Source organism: Labrus mixtus, chromosome 15 (assembly GCF_963584025.1).
Source record: "Labrus mixtus chromosome 15, fLabMix1.1, whole genome shotgun sequence".
Lineage (NCBI taxonomy): Eukaryota > Metazoa > Chordata > Actinopteri > Labriformes > Labridae > Labrus > Labrus mixtus.
Window position 1 is genome coordinate 1,428,378 of NC_083626.1, and position 16,900 is coordinate 1,445,277.

General features: G+C 39.1%; 1 protein-coding gene and 1 long non-coding RNA gene across 7 annotated transcripts in view; one reads left to right on the forward strand and one right to left on the reverse strand.

Moving 5' to 3' along the window:
* LOC132990324 (uncharacterized) overlaps nucleotides 1-16,900 on the reverse strand; it is a 268,474-nt gene that overhangs the window by 160,940 nt on the left and 90,634 nt on the right. The gene's annotated exons all lie outside the window — the stretch shown is intronic.
* Nucleotides 1-16,900, forward strand: part of LOC132990316 (kazrin-like) — a 143,475-nt gene that overhangs the window by 107,555 nt on the left and 19,020 nt on the right. For 4 of the 6 annotated variants that reach the window (XR_009676043.1, XM_061058507.1, XM_061058506.1 and 1 more), the window contains 4 exons: nucleotides 5,377-5,568; nucleotides 15,790-15,926; nucleotides 16,140-16,310; nucleotides 16,685-16,768. Coding sequence is in view for 5 of the 6 variants with exons in the window: in XM_061058507.1 (XP_060914490.1) it covers nucleotides 5,377-5,568; nucleotides 15,790-15,926; nucleotides 16,140-16,310; nucleotides 16,685-16,768 (584 nt within the window). In the remaining variant the exon portion in view is untranslated. The remainder of the gene's footprint in view (nucleotides 1-5,376; nucleotides 5,569-15,789; nucleotides 15,927-16,139; nucleotides 16,311-16,684; nucleotides 16,769-16,900) is intronic. The other 2 variants (XM_061058508.1, XM_061058509.1) reach the window with 2 other exon arrangements.

Consider the following 16,900-nt stretch of genomic DNA (forward strand, 5'->3'; position numbering starts at 1 on the left):
TTCTGGTTAATTGTAGTAATCCAGGGGATTGTTAAGAACTCGAAAAACAGTAACATTCATACATAAAAGTCAGACAGGGGCTGTACACACATGCAGTTTGTCGAGCTGGAATAGTAAATTCTAGAACCACACATTTCATTAATACATGCTGATACATTTTTCTGTGCCACTTTCAGATGTGACAAAAGTAACAAAATTAAAAAAAAACAATGTGTCCAAAGAGTTTTGAGGAAACATAACGACGGTGTGATTGTGTCATTGCTGTGAACCTAGAGTATGTCCTCATGAATCTGCAGCTCCTCACAAGCTTATAGCTTTAAAGCCTTCAAGATTCATTGTTTGGCTATGGATGGAGATAGTAAAACAAAGGTCATGTCAACAGTATTTTTTTCTCTAATTTAAGGGAGAAATATTCACTTTTACCAAATGTCTGTTTTGAAAAATATCTGGAGTGTAAGAATCAGCTGCCTCTGTCAGACCACAGGGAACAGGTGGTGCTGGCGGCTGAGCTAACAGCACAGAGGGAGCAAACATCCTCTCATCCCCACCAGTGCTGAGGTTGTGATGGCAACAGACAGAACAAGCAGTCTGTTGTGTTGTCATACTTCCTGCATGTGCTCACAGTCCTACACACTGACAGAAACATATCTTTCTATATCTGTCAACTCTCTTTTTTGTTTGTTTCTGTTCAAGCAAAGAAGTAATTATGTCCAGAAGTTTGTGTTGACTGTTAGTGGCAGTGCAGCTAAAAAGCCTTGGTTGGGATGGGAAACAGTTGAATATGACTGAATATTGGGAAAGGATGTTTTGAGCACAAATTATGAAAAGCATTTAAGCTTATTGAGATGAGTTGTATTGAATTCCTCTCAGGGCTGTAAATCTTTGAGTAAAAAAATGTATCCAAGGTTAGTATTAATTATGAATTACTCATATTTGTAATACACAGTGTAATTTCCTAAACACAATGTATATATTCTATAACCTATAGTTATAAAATTGTTGTGGTACTTCATTCTGTCAGACCTACAAAAAAATGCAACTTAATGCAAATAATCAGAAAAGAAAATAGAGACTTTTGATTACTGAAAAGTTCATTGCACCATACAAAGTTAAGAAGAATGTGTTGGTTTATTTGCACAATACAAAAATAAAAGACTAAAGGCTAAAATTAAAAAGATAAAAGTACAAAACAAAACATAAAAAGATTACTGTGTTGATTTAAATGTACATACATGCTGAACAAGGAGCGTCAGACTTTCTATGACACAAGTGTAGCTGGGACCACGTTCCATGGGAATTAACTGCACCGAGTCCTGGAGGGCAGAGCGGGAGAGATAGCACTTATCAGGAAGCTTCCACTCTGACTGTCATTAGTGATGCAGCACATGAAAACAGTTCATACTTCTTGCCAATCTAGAGACGATGAGGACATTGAAAAATAGGTGGCTGTCTCCTGTCCTCTCCACCCCTCCCTCCCTCCCTCCAGCTCTCCCTGCCTTATCTAGAGTACTCAGCAGCAGCAATGCAGGTTGCAGAAGGCTGAAAAAGACAATAACCTATCTGTTTTCCTCCTCACACACTCTATTAACTATGTAGCTTACTTAGACAGCTAATCTTGCATTTCCTATCAAGGCTGGTGAGGGTCCTCTTGTTGGTAAAGCAGAGATATTTCATCGCTGCAAATAGTTGTCTAGACCTCCTCGTTTTCTTATTCAGTGTTATTACACAGAACTGAGTCCCCAAGTGTTACATTTGGATTACAAAAGCAAAGATTTGGTCTTAATTCTAAATCTAGTCAACCTGAACTTTCATACTCTCCTGGAGAGGTTGTGTACAGCCACTTCGTAGAGATGTCTGCCAAAGTAATGTAATCGTCAAAAACACTAAAAACAACTAAGGTAAAGCAAGTTTAATATACCACATTCACAAAAACAATTCAAAGTGCTTTTCCAAAATGCAGTGACACCATAAGAGATTAAAACACTGATTTAGAAGATCAAAAAAACTTTGACTAGATTAAAACAGTTGGAAATACAGGTAGTTCAGGATGCCTTTGCACGTTTGAAGATGATGAATTAAGAACATAAAAAAATGTGGAATATAAGTTGTTAAAATATACGTAGATATGTATGTCATTTTAAGTTAGATAGATAGATAGATGGATCCTTTATTCATCTGTTTGTTGCTTTTCTATTTTTAGTTTGAACTGTGAGCTAATTAGTAAGTAAAATTTATGCAGAGGTACAATCATTGTGTGTACTCAGTTTAGTCATATTAACTGACTATGGAAGGAAATCATATGGATAAGCTTACATAAAAAAATAATATAAACCCAGCAAGAAGTATATACTGTTATTGTATGCAGTTTTCTTTCATATATATATATGCCTTGTATTGACAGAGTTAACCACCCGATTTGACTTATAGATGGTTCTCTTTTAAAGCAAATCTTGGTGTTTTGTAAATTGTACTTTGTCTCTCTTTGTGTCTCTGTCTGTAACTTTGTGATTTTGCTGCTGACTCTTGTGGCCAGGTCTCCCTTGGAAAATAGGGTTTTATTCTCAATGGGACCAACCTGGTTAAATAAAGGATAAATACATGCATTTATCTGCAAATATATACACATATTCTAGTTATCACAGAAACAACACAATTCTGTAAGTTTGAAAGTGTCACAGCATATTTCCCAGTAGAGGCCGACCAATTAATCGGCTAGCCGATAATATCAGCCGATATTAGCATATCCAGGTATTGGCTAATTTCATCGCCGATATGCCAAAGATGTATTCACCAGTCAAAAAGCATTTCATTTGAGTATAATTGTATTACACTTACTGTTCTCTTTCTGGCTGTCACCACAGAGTATGCTACATGGATTAAAACAAGCATTATGTCTCTCCAGCGTGTCAAATAGTGATGCACATACATGCACAGTTACTTTCCATTTGAGTGACTATCTTGTCTTTATTATATATCTTTTCCACAAGGGTATGATAACTGCATGTGAGGGATCAACACTATAAATGTGTACAGTATATCTGATATCCATCTATCGCTAATCAGACGATATATCGGTATCAGATTTTTTTTCTATCCAATATCGATAATCCCCCACCCAGTGGGCCCTGATTTCCAGACAGTATTTATGAGTCGTAACCAACATTTTCTGTGTCCTTGTCTCTTACAATATTTATGGCTCCCCCTTCTGCTGCTTTTGCACAATCAATATATGCAAACTTAATGAACGAGTAATGGAGTCTGTGTCTATTATAGGGGTTTAAAACACCAATGAACTGTATCATGCAGGGGGTTGTTTCTTTAACGGACCAGCTCTTTGGTTTGCCAATAGCGCTGTTGCCGCTTGAGTTGCTCCGTAAAATGTGGTTCTATTATCGGGTCCATTAAGTATACCTCTGTGTAATGACACTTCACTCGACTACGTTTTTCTCTTGCCCCCGTCTCCTAATAACCTCTTTTACGTTTCATTTTGGTTTTGAGCAGGAGGCCCTTCTCCTCGGCCACTTACATTTAGTCAGTGAACACAAATTAAGAAACAGGTCCACATTTTACAAACAGTGAGCTGGTCTTAAAGGTTCATTTTGGTTTCAGGGGAGGTGAATGTGAGCTCTTTGATGCAGTGCTTGACCCTGCATAGTCCCCTTGTGTAACATATCAATCACATTTATTGGTGCAAGACAAGAGTTAAAGGGGACATACTGTATTATGAAAAATCCACTTGTACAGTGTTTTTGAACATATATTTGAGTAACCTGAGTGTCTACTGACCCACAACATGTGAAATAAATCCATCCAGTCCTTTGTTTGTGGTCTGCATAAGTCTTACAACACAGAGAAAAATGCTCTGTTTCTAATTTGCTCAACTTGTGATGTCACAGTGGGATTCTGTTAAAAAAAAAAAAAGCCCTCCCTTCCACTGATATCGCCATCCATGGACTCCACCCCCAGCCTAGAACAAAACTTTTGCACATGTCCGCCATTTTTATTCTCTTAACAGAGGAGCGAAAACTCAGGGGGGGATGGGGGTTGCTCATTGCATTTAAAGAGACACACACACCAAAATGGAGTGTTCTGAGAGAGCTGCTTTATACAGGGTCACAAACCTCTTCTGGTGCTTGATTCATGTTATATTTTGACCAAAGCACAGCACAGATGTTTCATTTAGACCACAGGGGGACTGTTTGAAAAGGTGGAGAAGGGGAATAATATGTCCTCTTTAAAGTCAACCTTTTAGGTACACGTCAGCCAACTCAAGAAATGTCAGTGTGAGTTGTGGTAAGGTGGTTAGTTTTTTGAAAGGTCTTTCTGGTTAATTGTAGTAATCCAGGGGATTGTTAAGAACTCGAAAAACAGTAACATTCATACATTCAACATTCATTTTCCCTGGTATACATTTTCACACTTCATCACACTTCATTACAAAGCTAAGAGTAATCTGTATTCTGTTTTTAATCTGTCTTTTCCGTTGTCAGTAGTTTGTCCCTTAGTCTCACTTCTCCCATTCATCTCTGATTGATTTTATTTTTTCAGAGAGTAATATTGGAGCTTGGATTGGAGAGAATGAAGTGTGATTTATGCCAAGCACTTGATAGTGCCCCCACCCCCCCCCCACCTTAGCGCCTGGAGGATGCATGAAATTGAGCAGAATGACTCTTCCCATATGCTCCATCTAGACAGGCACATTCAGTGTGCAAAAAATACATTTTTAGATTAAATATTTCTTTTGAGGATTGATGTGAGAAATCGAAGTGTGAATTGTTTTTCTGTTGTGGCCTGTTTTAAAAGCGAGGCCTGCTGCTACTTTGAAAACACTTTGAAACGTTTTCAGTCAGTCAAATTTAGAGGAAAAATCTATTTCTCTCGGCTGTTGTTTTCCTTTCATTGCTTGCTTCTTTGACAACACAGGGAAGAAGCTCTTTAAAGCTCCAGTCAGATCATTTTTAATGCGTACACCCTTTTTCTTCGCACACAGAGCATTTTCCACAGACAGCTTCAAAGACAAAACTCAATAGAATATCATTTTCTCGTCTATGCTCATCTACTGGACCCCTCCTTGTCTTTGTGTTGCAGCAGTAACATGGCACTGCAGTTACCTCAATTACAAATGGAACAATAACCTCCTACAGTGTTGCTAAATCAACTTTGCATTTCAGAAATTTGCATTTAAAGCTTACACACACTTGATTCAATAAGCACAGGACCCTTCTCTTTCTGCTGGAGTCACATCTGCCTTCCGCTTCAAAACTATTTCCCTGTTAATGCTTACCCTGTGAAGGCCGTCTGGCAAAGACATAATTTTCATGATTATAGTTGGGTGTCAGTCTGATAAAGCTCCATTTTTGCTTCTGTATGTTGTAGTCCTGCTGCGTGAGGAGGTTGCCCAGCTCCAAGAGGAAGTGCACCTGCTGCGGCAGATGAAGGACATGTTGAATAAGGACCTGGAGGAGACCCAGGGAGGCTGCTCGGCCGACGTGCTCTCAGCCACCGAACTCCGTGTGCAGCTGGCCCAAAAGGAGCAGGAGCTGGACCGAGCCAAGGAGGCTCTGCAAGGTATGGACCTCAAGACTAAAGGAACTGCGTGTGTTCTGTTGAAACATTAACACCATTTCCATTACAAAATATAGAGTTTGGTGCTGGAAGGAAAAAAGATAGCCTCAGGGATAGCGATACTATTAAATGTTTGGCTAATAGTTTCTGAATAGTAAGTTAAAATAGATGTTGATCATGCATTGATACAATTACTGTAACAGTTTTATGTCTTACTTATTGATGTCCTAGAGATCTAAGAAATGTGCCATGATACCATATTTCACATGAGACAAAAAAGTGTTTTAATCATTCTACTACATTCAAGACTTTAGCATAGATACACCTGTAAAAATGTGGACGTCTAGTAAAGTTATGCAAACGTGCAATATTTTACATCCCAAAAAAGAAAATGCATCTAAATTTTTTAAATTATTTTTTACATTTTTCCACAGCTAGATGTCAAAATAGAGTTCTCGAAAAAATCAAAAACATACAGTTACATTAAACCACACAGCATTTCTCTAATAAAGAATAGGTGATATCGTCATCCTTTGCATTTGAGTTGTTAGGTGTAGCTGAGTTTTCTATAATAAATGGATGCATGCAAAGCAGGGTGAAGTTTCTGCTCAAAGACATCTGTAATCCTCTCAAAGCAACCGCCTTGGGGTTTCTGTTTGACGCTCCTCAATCCTGCTGACAAAAAAAAATCTCCAGCATTTTGCTCCACAGGTCTTAAAACCATTTAACTTTTCTTTGTTGCCGCATTGTCAACATTAGAGTGTGTTACAATGTGGTTAATGCTGCCTATTAGCTGCATTATAGTCCATTACCATGTGTTTCACTTGACTGTTTCACAGGGAGGGGTTTGAGAGCAACCAATGATGCTTTGACTTTCTTTCAAAAAAGCTGCTCCATGCTAAAGGCAAATTATGCTCATGCTCTTTTTCCACTCTGCACTTCCCATGTAGTATAAATAACACAGAGAACAATGTAATGCAGAAGCTCAACGGGATTATCAAAATAGAGCAGGATCCCTTTAGTATGAGAGTTAACATGTCTGTACTTACTTCAAGTACACCCTTCAGCTCAATGCTGAAGTTTTTTGTTTGGGTGTGATTAAAAATGTACACGCAGAAGAGCTTCAGACTTCAGATTTAGACTCGAGTTATATGTCACACAAATCTCCACTTAAGCCTTGTTATGGACTAGAATGTTTTAAATTTATCTCTTAAGACTTGGGTTAGAGATTAATCTTTGAGAGCAAAACATTTAAGTCTATGAAAATTTAAAAATAGTCAAGACTTTGAAAGATTTTTAAATTGAGTAGAATTGCTTTGAAAGACCTAACCCTTAAAGTGTTAACCTGTTGTTAATCTGATTTTTTATTTTTTTTTGCCTTTTTTCCATGGCTGTGATGTTGTAATCTTTGGGCTACCACAAGTACCTTATTTTCTTTCAAAATAAAAGCAGCTTTGTATCTAAACAAGAAGTGAAGTACCCTTAGGTTACAGTACAAATCAAAGCATTAAAAAAATTAAATGCAAAAAAAAAAAGTTAGTTAAGTTTATTATAGTTTATAATTTATATAATTTAATAATTTATAATTTTAAATTTAAATTTAAATTTGTTATTAAAATGCAATTAATCCCAATTAATAATTGAATTTCAGAAAAAAAAAATATAGTTTGACAGCACTAGTATAAATATAGGTCAAAGTGTTTTACATCTACACTTACCTTCTGTCTGTTACTAATCAAATTGAACCAGACATAGAAAGCACCCTAAAGGGCCTTAATAAAACCCTCAATTATTATTCTTTCAGTATTGATGAAATACAGATTAATTTCTGTTGACAGCCATATTGTTGGTGCTCTGTATCTGCTTTATACATGACACTATGGCAGATGGCTCTTCACTTACATTATGCCTTCATACAGACTGAGCACAGGCTCAAGTAATGAACAAGTTCTGCCAGGCGGTGCACAGTGGGTTACAGGACATCAGGCAGAGATATCAGTCAGGAGATATCAGTGTGACACTGAATTATTCTTTTTAGAGAGTTATCACCCATGGAATGAAGCAGAGCACACAATCACCTTTTGGTATCAGATAAACACATGACATGCTGTCAGGGGATTTTGTTCCTGCAGTTCACTTCACATCACAGCCTACAGCTTTTTCTGGAGAAAAGCACAAAAACATGGACTGGGGCAGTTTACAATACAGCACACATCCAATAAATACTTATCTCTTCTTCAGCTGGATGTTTGGCTCATACAATCATGTGTATGACTCAGGCCTGTTAATGGAGGCCAAAGCCTACCAAGCCCAGCAGGCACTGACAGCAATCAGCAACTAATGAAAGCTTTAGAAAGAAGGACTTTGGTGAGCTTACAATGTCCTGAAACGCTAAGCACGGAGGATTTGGTCTGCAATTAAGATGGGGTGTGTGGGAGGGCAACAGGAAATTGGCTCTTGTCATTTATGTTTGTGTCGGTGGGAATAGGTTGAAAGATGCAAAGGAAAGTTACTATGACTTGTTTGTAAGAGGTCATTCCTGACCTTAAAGTAAACTTTTAGGCCAGAAGTGACCTGTGAAAGAGTTCTGAATTATTTATATTTTTACTTGTTTCAATAGCTGGTCTCTGTCAATACGCTAACTCCTTCATACCCTCTGACCTACATTAATCAGAACAGTACAGGAACCTTAAAGCTTCGTTCTCAGGACTTTTCTTGCTGTCCGTTCCAACAGTCAGAACTGAACTGGAAAAAAAAGGAAAGGTTTGCTGCTCCCTTCATTTGAAACGAATTACATTACGACCTGAAACTCTGGCTGTATGTTCTGATATATTTAGGCTTGTGGGTGATCTTAATATTTGCTGTTAAAAGTTGTTATCTTGTGTCTTTAAATCTTTTATAACTATGCATGTTATGATATATTTGTATGTATGGCTGCCTGTTTCTTGTCAGGAACTGTTCATTGTGTTCAGTAAGTGAAATGAAAAAAGGCAGTGAGGAATGTTTATCTAAAACAAACAAGCAGCCATTAAAGACACCAAGGGTTAAGGGGAGAAAGCAAAAAAAGATAGATTTTCTTTTCTCTATGCAAAGTAGGAAGGCAACATGATGAAAGGATGCGATGCTCTTTGGCAAACACAAATATGTCTGAGTCAGTTTTGAATGCATGTTTCTGGGATAGAATTTGTCACATCTGTGCCTGAAAAATAGCTACAAAGGTCATCGACAACATCCGAGTCCTCCCACGTCCAAAGTCAGAAGTGTTTATACCTGTTTTCAACAGCCACATGAAAGGGCAAGGAGAAGGGCTGGCTGTCATACCCAAAGACAAGATGCAGTGAAGTATATAAAGGGGGGTTACAGTGCTAGCTTTTTCTCTTCTCGACGGTGCTAGTGCTGTTGACTGCAGTAGTATGCAAGAAGTAAACACATAAACATCTCTTATATGGCTGATTAAAGAAGATGTTGGATCTGTTTTGGAAAGTCATGGCTTCTCATTCAACTCTCTTTGAAAGGGGATTTCAGATGCTCGAAACCAGAACAATTTTATTTCAAGCCTATGCCTTTGTTTTATAGTACTATCCTGTTTTCTCATGCATTGCATGAAACTGGTTTAGATTTTTGCTATAGGTTCCATGACTTTATGATTATATTGAGTCACCTTTCATTTTACACATACAGGCTTGGAATGATAGTTTTGTAGGTAAACTGGTTTGTACTGGATCAGGCATCTACGTTTCTGATGTTCTGAAACTCTCAACATAGAATACTTGACTTGGAAATAGTTGGTTTTAAATTGGCTTCTTGTGCGGGGAAAAAAAAAAGACAGAACAAATGTTTTAGAGAAAACCTCATTAACTACAGCAATTTCCATGTGCTGCAAATAGATTGGATGCAAGATGGTGATTCTGTTTGATCTCCCCCTGCTTTCACAGTGCCGGCTTAATGTGAACATAATCAATCTATCATCAAATGATCAATCACTATTTGCATAGCGCCAATTCACAACAAGTGTTATCTCGAGACACTTTACAAAAAGAGCAGGTCTGTACTGTACTCTTTATAATATTCCTATGCTCTGGCTGTGTTTTCTAGAGGAAGAGCAGTGTTTGGAGAACTTTCGCCCCACGGGGGGTTTTAATTGAAGTGCTACCAATGTTTCAGCAAAGCAGAGAAGCTTTGCTTGTTTTTTTTCCTGTTCTACTTTGGTGAAAAAGAAAAAAGGCTGGTGATGAAGTATCTTGAACAGAATGTATCATCCCCTCATTTGCTGTCTGCTGCTTGAGATAATACCTGTTTAGTTTGGGAAAGGTTCACAGAAACGTTGTTGCTACTGCTGTTCAGAAGCTCTGTGGCTAAATGACATGCAGATTCTCTGCTGCCCATGAATATAAAATTGAAAATGAGAGGACAACTACTTTTCTCTCCAGCTATTCATCATTTTCTCCCCCGCGGTCTCTCTGCCTGTGTCTCCCCCTCTGCCTGTGTTTGGTGCGATGCCCACACTGTGTCACAGTTAAAGCCTGAGTTCTCGCCCACTAGGTGCCAGACATCAGCCTGTGAGGACTATCATTGTAAATGTTGGTAATGACCAACCTCTAACAATTGCAGGTTTTTGCTCTGATGCCTGTGAGCACCCTGGCAAACGCAGTGACTGCCTCTTTGACTCATTTCTTTCTCCTAACCTTTAAGTACACGAATGGAAATCAAACCAAACCCACAGTTAAAGGTGAAAGGACCAGAAATTAACCGTGTGCCTAACACAGTCTGACTGTTGCTAAAAGGAGTTTAAAGGGCTGTCACGACTCTTATTTAGACTTTCTCAACAAAGTTGTGACTAATTAATTTTTCAAAGTAAAGCTTGCTCTCTTTGGCTGTTTTTAATTAGCTATTTCCGTGTTGGCTAATTACTGTCACTGAGGGACTCCCAGTCAATCCAGGGCTTAAATGAAAGCATCAGACGGCTATGTATCATCAAAGCACAGTCTACCTGCTCTGTTTAGTGTCATTTCATGCTACACCGTACTCAAAACTCAGCTCTGTCCTTCACTACAGGGCCTCTAACTTCAATAGGCAGACACACATTATGCTGCTATACCTGATACATTCAAGTAATTGCAGTGGGCTTTTTTTTTTTAAGTTGATTTGTCTTAAAAAAGACTGCAATTTCATAATGCAAACTGGGGAAATCATTCCGGTTGGTGTGATTTCATATATCTTTTGTGATTTATTCTCTTGAAACTGACAACCACTTCATAATGAGCGGTATTGACGATGGTTTACTCCTCAATTTGGACCTCAATCTATTCACACTTGATGGCTTTAAGTGAGAACACGAGTTTGGGTTACAGAGGTGGCCCCTAGTGGCAATCCTTTATATCTCAAACAGAGAGTCTGACCTTACTCTTGGCACTCGCTGTATGTTGCACTGCTTTCACAGCCTCAGCCTTCCACTGTGTTCTTTGTTTTGATCGTGTGAAGACAGAGAGGAGTAACGGCTGCTTTTATAGGATCAAAGCATGATTCCTCCCTTTATTAATGTGTCATCACTGCTGTTTAAATACCTCGTACACACACCCCCTCCAGTTCACCTATTAGGGGTCAGGGTTTGATCTATTTTTAATGGCTTACTTATGGGTGGTGCATGAGGCTATAACAAGGGTCAATGTCATTACTGAGGTTTGAAGATTCCTGATTAAATAAAAATGTACCTTAATCAAGGTGTTGGAATATCACTGTGGCTGAAAGTAGTCGGTTACAGTAGTACCCTATTCTACAGTGTTTAATATTTCCAATGCAGATATCAACCTCATAAAACCAACAAATGAGTTTTTACTGTAGAAGAGACGAGGTGAGTACACTGTGCAGCTCAGAGGTTCGTACTTCATTATTCAGTTGAGCTGGCAGATTAAAAATTCCGAACCGTGAACACTGGATTCCCTCCAATGAGCCAATGTGTCCTTTGTTCTCTCCTCAAATAATTATGTTAAGAGTCGACTAAAAGCCTGTCCCATCTCTTAAGGACTTCAGTTTTATTGAGTTATGTCAGTGTTGAAAAGTTCCATTCATTTATGTTACTAAATCATTATTTGAGAGGGTGTTGATGAGTGAGTTGATCTTTTTAGTTGTCTGCTGTGACGGCATGTAGCCATCTGAACTGTCCTGTGGTTAAAAGGGCTGAGCCAATGACCTCATGAAAGGATACAAGGCAGATACTTTGAAATTCTCTGGGCACCCAAATTGTGTACTTGTTTTTTTTAACTACCAACCCGTTCATAAATATATGCAAATATTATATAGGTCATAGTGATCAGGCGACATCTCTCCCTACTGTGTTCACTGTTGGTCTGTAAAAGACACTAATGTAACTTTGCAACTTAATGAGATGCCAAAAGACAACCTATGAATTTGATTGGTCTGTCTGTGTCAAGGCTGTTAAGCTGTAGGTCTAACGCATTGACTGTATTTTTAAATGGAGCCCTTCTCCATCTTCTTCCATTGCTTTGAATTTAAGTCAGACTATCCACCAAAACAGGAGCGGACATATTGTGCTGGGGACATAATTTGGAGCTAAGACATGCGCAGAATGGAGGTTGCATGTAATTCATCCCTTTAGTGTTTTATAGTGGTGGTCCACCAAAGATCATTCCTTTAAAAATGAAACATTGGAGACATTCTGTGAACAGTTTCTGGTTTACTTTTGCACAAACAGCAGCAGCTCTGGTCCAGCATGGATTCAACTCACTTCAAAAAGGATACCTACAGTGAAATGTTTTCACAGCAGGAAGAACATTTTGAAAAGTGATTTTTTTTTTCTTAGCACTAAAATTCAAGCCTCTGCTGTCCAGACATGTTCAGGGAGAAGAGCCAATCAAATTTTTGACTGGTACATACCCTGACCTTACAAAAACTACTGAGTTGTGTCTGGACAAAATACATTTTCCAAAGAGCTCCAGGAGAGTTGCACTTTCCTTCGAAAAGTTCCACACAATGAATATGCTGAGTGTTGCAAACACTGCAAGTGTCCATTTTCAGTCACCCATGGTGGAAATACTGAAAGACAAAGCCATATTAAATCAAGCAAACACAAACGGTAGGTACAGGCACTGTTCCGATCTACTCCAGTTAGGCAAATGCCGTTGGCAACCAACTTAAATGGGCTGCTCAAGAGGGCACCGTTGCCTACCAACTTGTGTGACTACTTCAGGTCTACTATCTGGTAAAATATAAATTCAAATGTTCTATTACACGTGTTATGGTTGTTTTTAGGAGACAGGATTTTTCATCTGCTGTAGCACTTTCCTTGATGTTAAAAGGTGCTCTGCTGAAAAATCCATTTGTACAATGAGCTCATACATATGGGTTTGCGGTCGTATTATAGAGTCCTTATTTGGAGGTTTGAAAACATGGTCACCCTACTGTTGGCTGTACTTTAAAAAATGACATACAGACATGAGAGTGGTATCAATCTTCTTGTCTCAGTCTCAGTCAGAGTGACCAAGCGTTTTCCCCAAATAATTTTTCTTAAAGTAACAATATTTTTTAAACAGAAGCGCCTCCAACAAGTAACTCCCTGAGGAGTTCAGTATTCCTGTTTAGTAACTAACAAGTTGGCTCACTCATTGTGCGCTAACTCCTCTAGCATAAAGCGTCACAGAAGAGTGCAGCAAATGAAAGCTTTTAGCCCACTACAGGAATGCATCCTCACATTAAACTACTTTTCAACACAAGGGCTTTGGCACCTGAAGAGCTTAGACGTGATGGGCCAAATAACACACAGATTTTAGAGCATGTGTCAGGGGAGCATGATGTAGGCAGTTGTTTTTGGTCTATTTTCAAATATACTTCTAAACAATGCAGATTTGAGCATACAGCAAAGTAAAATGGGGCCCAGTGTTTTGCAAGACGACGGGGACAACTTTATCTTGAACCACGGCCAGAAACTCTGTTTTTGATGAAATTGAGCTCTAAATCATTTTTAGTGGTCATGTCTCTTATAACATTAAGGCAGTAAATCCACACACTGGTGACAGAGGTTGCTAGTAGTGAGACCATCAGAAGTAACTAATCCCATTCATACGCGGCTGACGAATGACTGCAGGAGCTCGACCTTCTGGTTGAGAGACGTTGACTCTACCAACTGAACCACAGCTGCCCCTGCAGTCTGGGGCCATACACAATCTGAACGTGAAGGCCCCGCTAGGTTTAAATAAAGTTTTGGACTTAAATTATCTGCTAATAATGATTTTGCATGTAGTTGTGCCAGCAGGTTCTTGCTATTCCTCCATGAATAGACTTTTAAATTCCTCTCAGAAGCTCACTCTGTCTTCCTCCTCCTCCAGCTCAATACACATTAGATCCAGCTCTGTACACTCCCAGGTGGTTTCCTCTTGTTTCATCTGTAATAATTCTTGGAGGCTTGGACTGAGCAACGGAGTGTGTAAGTCATTTATATGGCTGTCAGTCACTAGGAGGAGATTTGCTAGTGCTTCCCCATCTCATCCAGTGTGAATTCTATAGTGTAACTTGTCTGCGATGAGCCACAGGACCATAATGATCATTTAAAGTGTTCATTCATAGGTTGTACATTTTAAGCAACAGTGTTAACATGAATGGACCCTTTTAGAGAGTCACACAGAGTGCTGTCTTGTATCTGACACCAAGTAGTCCATGTTGCCAAACAGTCACAGGTGCAGGATGTGAAGCAGAGGCGTTTTGGCTCATCTCAAAGATGGCTTTGATTTCACTTCCTGACGCAGGTGCTGGGAGGTTTCCTGTTTTTCTTGTGGCAAATGATTCTTGACTTCTTTTGCTGGCCAGTGTGGCTTGAATATCTCTGTTTGCGCGGGGATTCCACCGCTAAAGAACAGCTGAAAGGGAGACATATAAAATTGTGACAGGAGGAAAATGAAGGACAGGAAACGAGAGCCATCCTGTCCTTGTAAAAAATGCATTTCATTCCACTTGCCTGAGCATGCTCCCCAGATGCAGCTTGTGAATGTCAAGATATTTACCAGGCTGTGATATAAGTTAATTAATGACACACAGCTGGCTCAGATGGGAAATTATAGGACTGAAAAAGAAAGGTGAACACATGATACCAAGCCTGAAGAGAGGCATTTGATGGTGAGAGAGAGCTACTGTGCTGTGAGAAAATAGATGTCAAAGTGAAGGCGACAAAAGTGGACGGACACAAAAAGAATACGTAAAATGTAAATAGAGCACACATTGTCAGTTTGGAAAGATCACTGCAGGGAAAGTTGTCTGAAAGCAGATGCACAGAAAACAGGCTTGAAGAGGAAGAGAAAATCCAGAGAGAACAGGAAGCAGATGCATTGGAGACAAAAAAGGGCTATGCTGTCTGTGAAAAAATTAGACATCCTGTGAATAACTACATTGAGCCACATTCTTTATCATGACGCGTGGGTGAGGTGCCGGGGGATTAGAGAAAGTGTGCAGCAGAGAGATAGATGAAAAGAGCGAGCCAGCTTCTAAAGAATCCAGCAGCAGAGGGGAAATTGACAGGATGGTTCATGTGTTCACCTCTTTATCAGCATACAACCACACCACATTTGATCAGAAACAGCAGGGGTATTTCATTGTTTGACTTAACGCCTAAGATCTGAAAGCACTGGACAACACAAGATATATCAATAAATATACATATTAAAGTAATAATCTCAAAGAAGAAACTGCTTAAATCTGTATTTGTGGACAGCATACTGACTTAAAAAGGAAACATTGTAGACAAGTCCCCTCGACCATGTTGAACAAATTGAGTTCCTGTTTTAGTTGTTTCTTGAAATTCTTGTACTAAATAAGTCTGTGCAATTATTTGTGAAATAAAATAACGGTCAATTTAAAAGTTAAAAACATGTGTCTCCTACAATCCAAGGAAGGCAGCATTTATGATTGTTGTTCATGTATGCTATTCCTTTTTTGGTCATTGATTGTTTGAATGTTATTGTGGGAAATGGACAAGTGTAAACATGTCAAGTTTTTTTGTTTCTATTTCTGTAAGTGGACTATTTGCACAAATCATTTTGACTCTTGTTATTCTTTAATGAATGACCAAAATAAAAAACATTAATTCATTCATATTCAGTGGAAATAAGGTACTTAACACATTGTCATTTATTATATCCTTCATATGCAAAGACATGTTAAAGGTCTGTGATGTAAACTAACCAATCCTCCTCTCACTCTCTGTATTTTTCCTTGTAGCCATGAAGTCGGACCGAAAGCGTCTGAAGGCGGAGAAAGCAGATCTGGTGAACCAGATGCAGCAGCTTTACGCCACACTGGAGAGCCGGGAGGAGCAGCTCCGAGACTTCATACGCAACTATGAGCAGCACAGAAAAGTATGGCTTCCGTGGGGCGACCAAGGACATGCACAAAAAAATCAACATAAAAAAAAGGAAGGTGTCTTTCAAATGAAATGTTATTACATGGGATTAGACAATAACATAACATGTCATAGAATCTGTGTTTATAAAAAGCTGCATTACCAGACTTCATCAGTTTTCCAATGCTTGATAAGTGAATCAATCGATCAGGTTCTCTGTATGTACTAGGAGAGCGAGGATGCGGTGAAGGCGCTGGCGAAAGAGAAGGACCTGCTGGAGAGAGAGAAGTGGGACCTGCGGCGGCAGACAAAGGAAGCAACGGAGCACACAGGGATGCTGCGCTCCCAGCTCGACCTGAAGGAGAATCGCATCAAAGAGCTGGAGGCTGAACTGGCCATGGTGAGTCAGGAAGACGGACGGATGTCTCTGTCATTAACCTTTTCAAACCCTCTCTAGTTTAGAATGCACTTTTAAGTGCAATGAGTAGCTTAACAAAATGTGGAGTTTTTACTTGTAATATAAAGTAACCAAAACGTGACAGAGAGCCAAAGACCTTTATGCATATTGAACTGAAGCAGTTATCAAAAATCAGACTTTTCACATGTTTAGCAACTTCTCACAAGGAAATTGAAAAGAAGATATTAATACCAATTACAGTAAATAATAGATAATCCGAATTCTGTCTGCACTATTTTGGGTATACTGCATAAAATCAAGCACCAACATCCTTTAAATGTAAAGTATAGCCATCCGTCATGTCTCCAACCCCCCAGATGAGTAACTGTGTCAATCAGAGAATGGAGTTCCGGGTGTTTGAGCGGGTTGCAGACAGGGACTACTCTCCTAGGTTCATGGCGGTAAGATGAGCCCAACTTTAAATTATAACCTTTCTTGACCTTCCTATTCCCTGGAAATGTCTCCTACCTGTGACCTGTTTGTGGTTTTGGAAAGCACCTCCTGAGCTGCACGTTTTTTTTTTTTTTACTAAC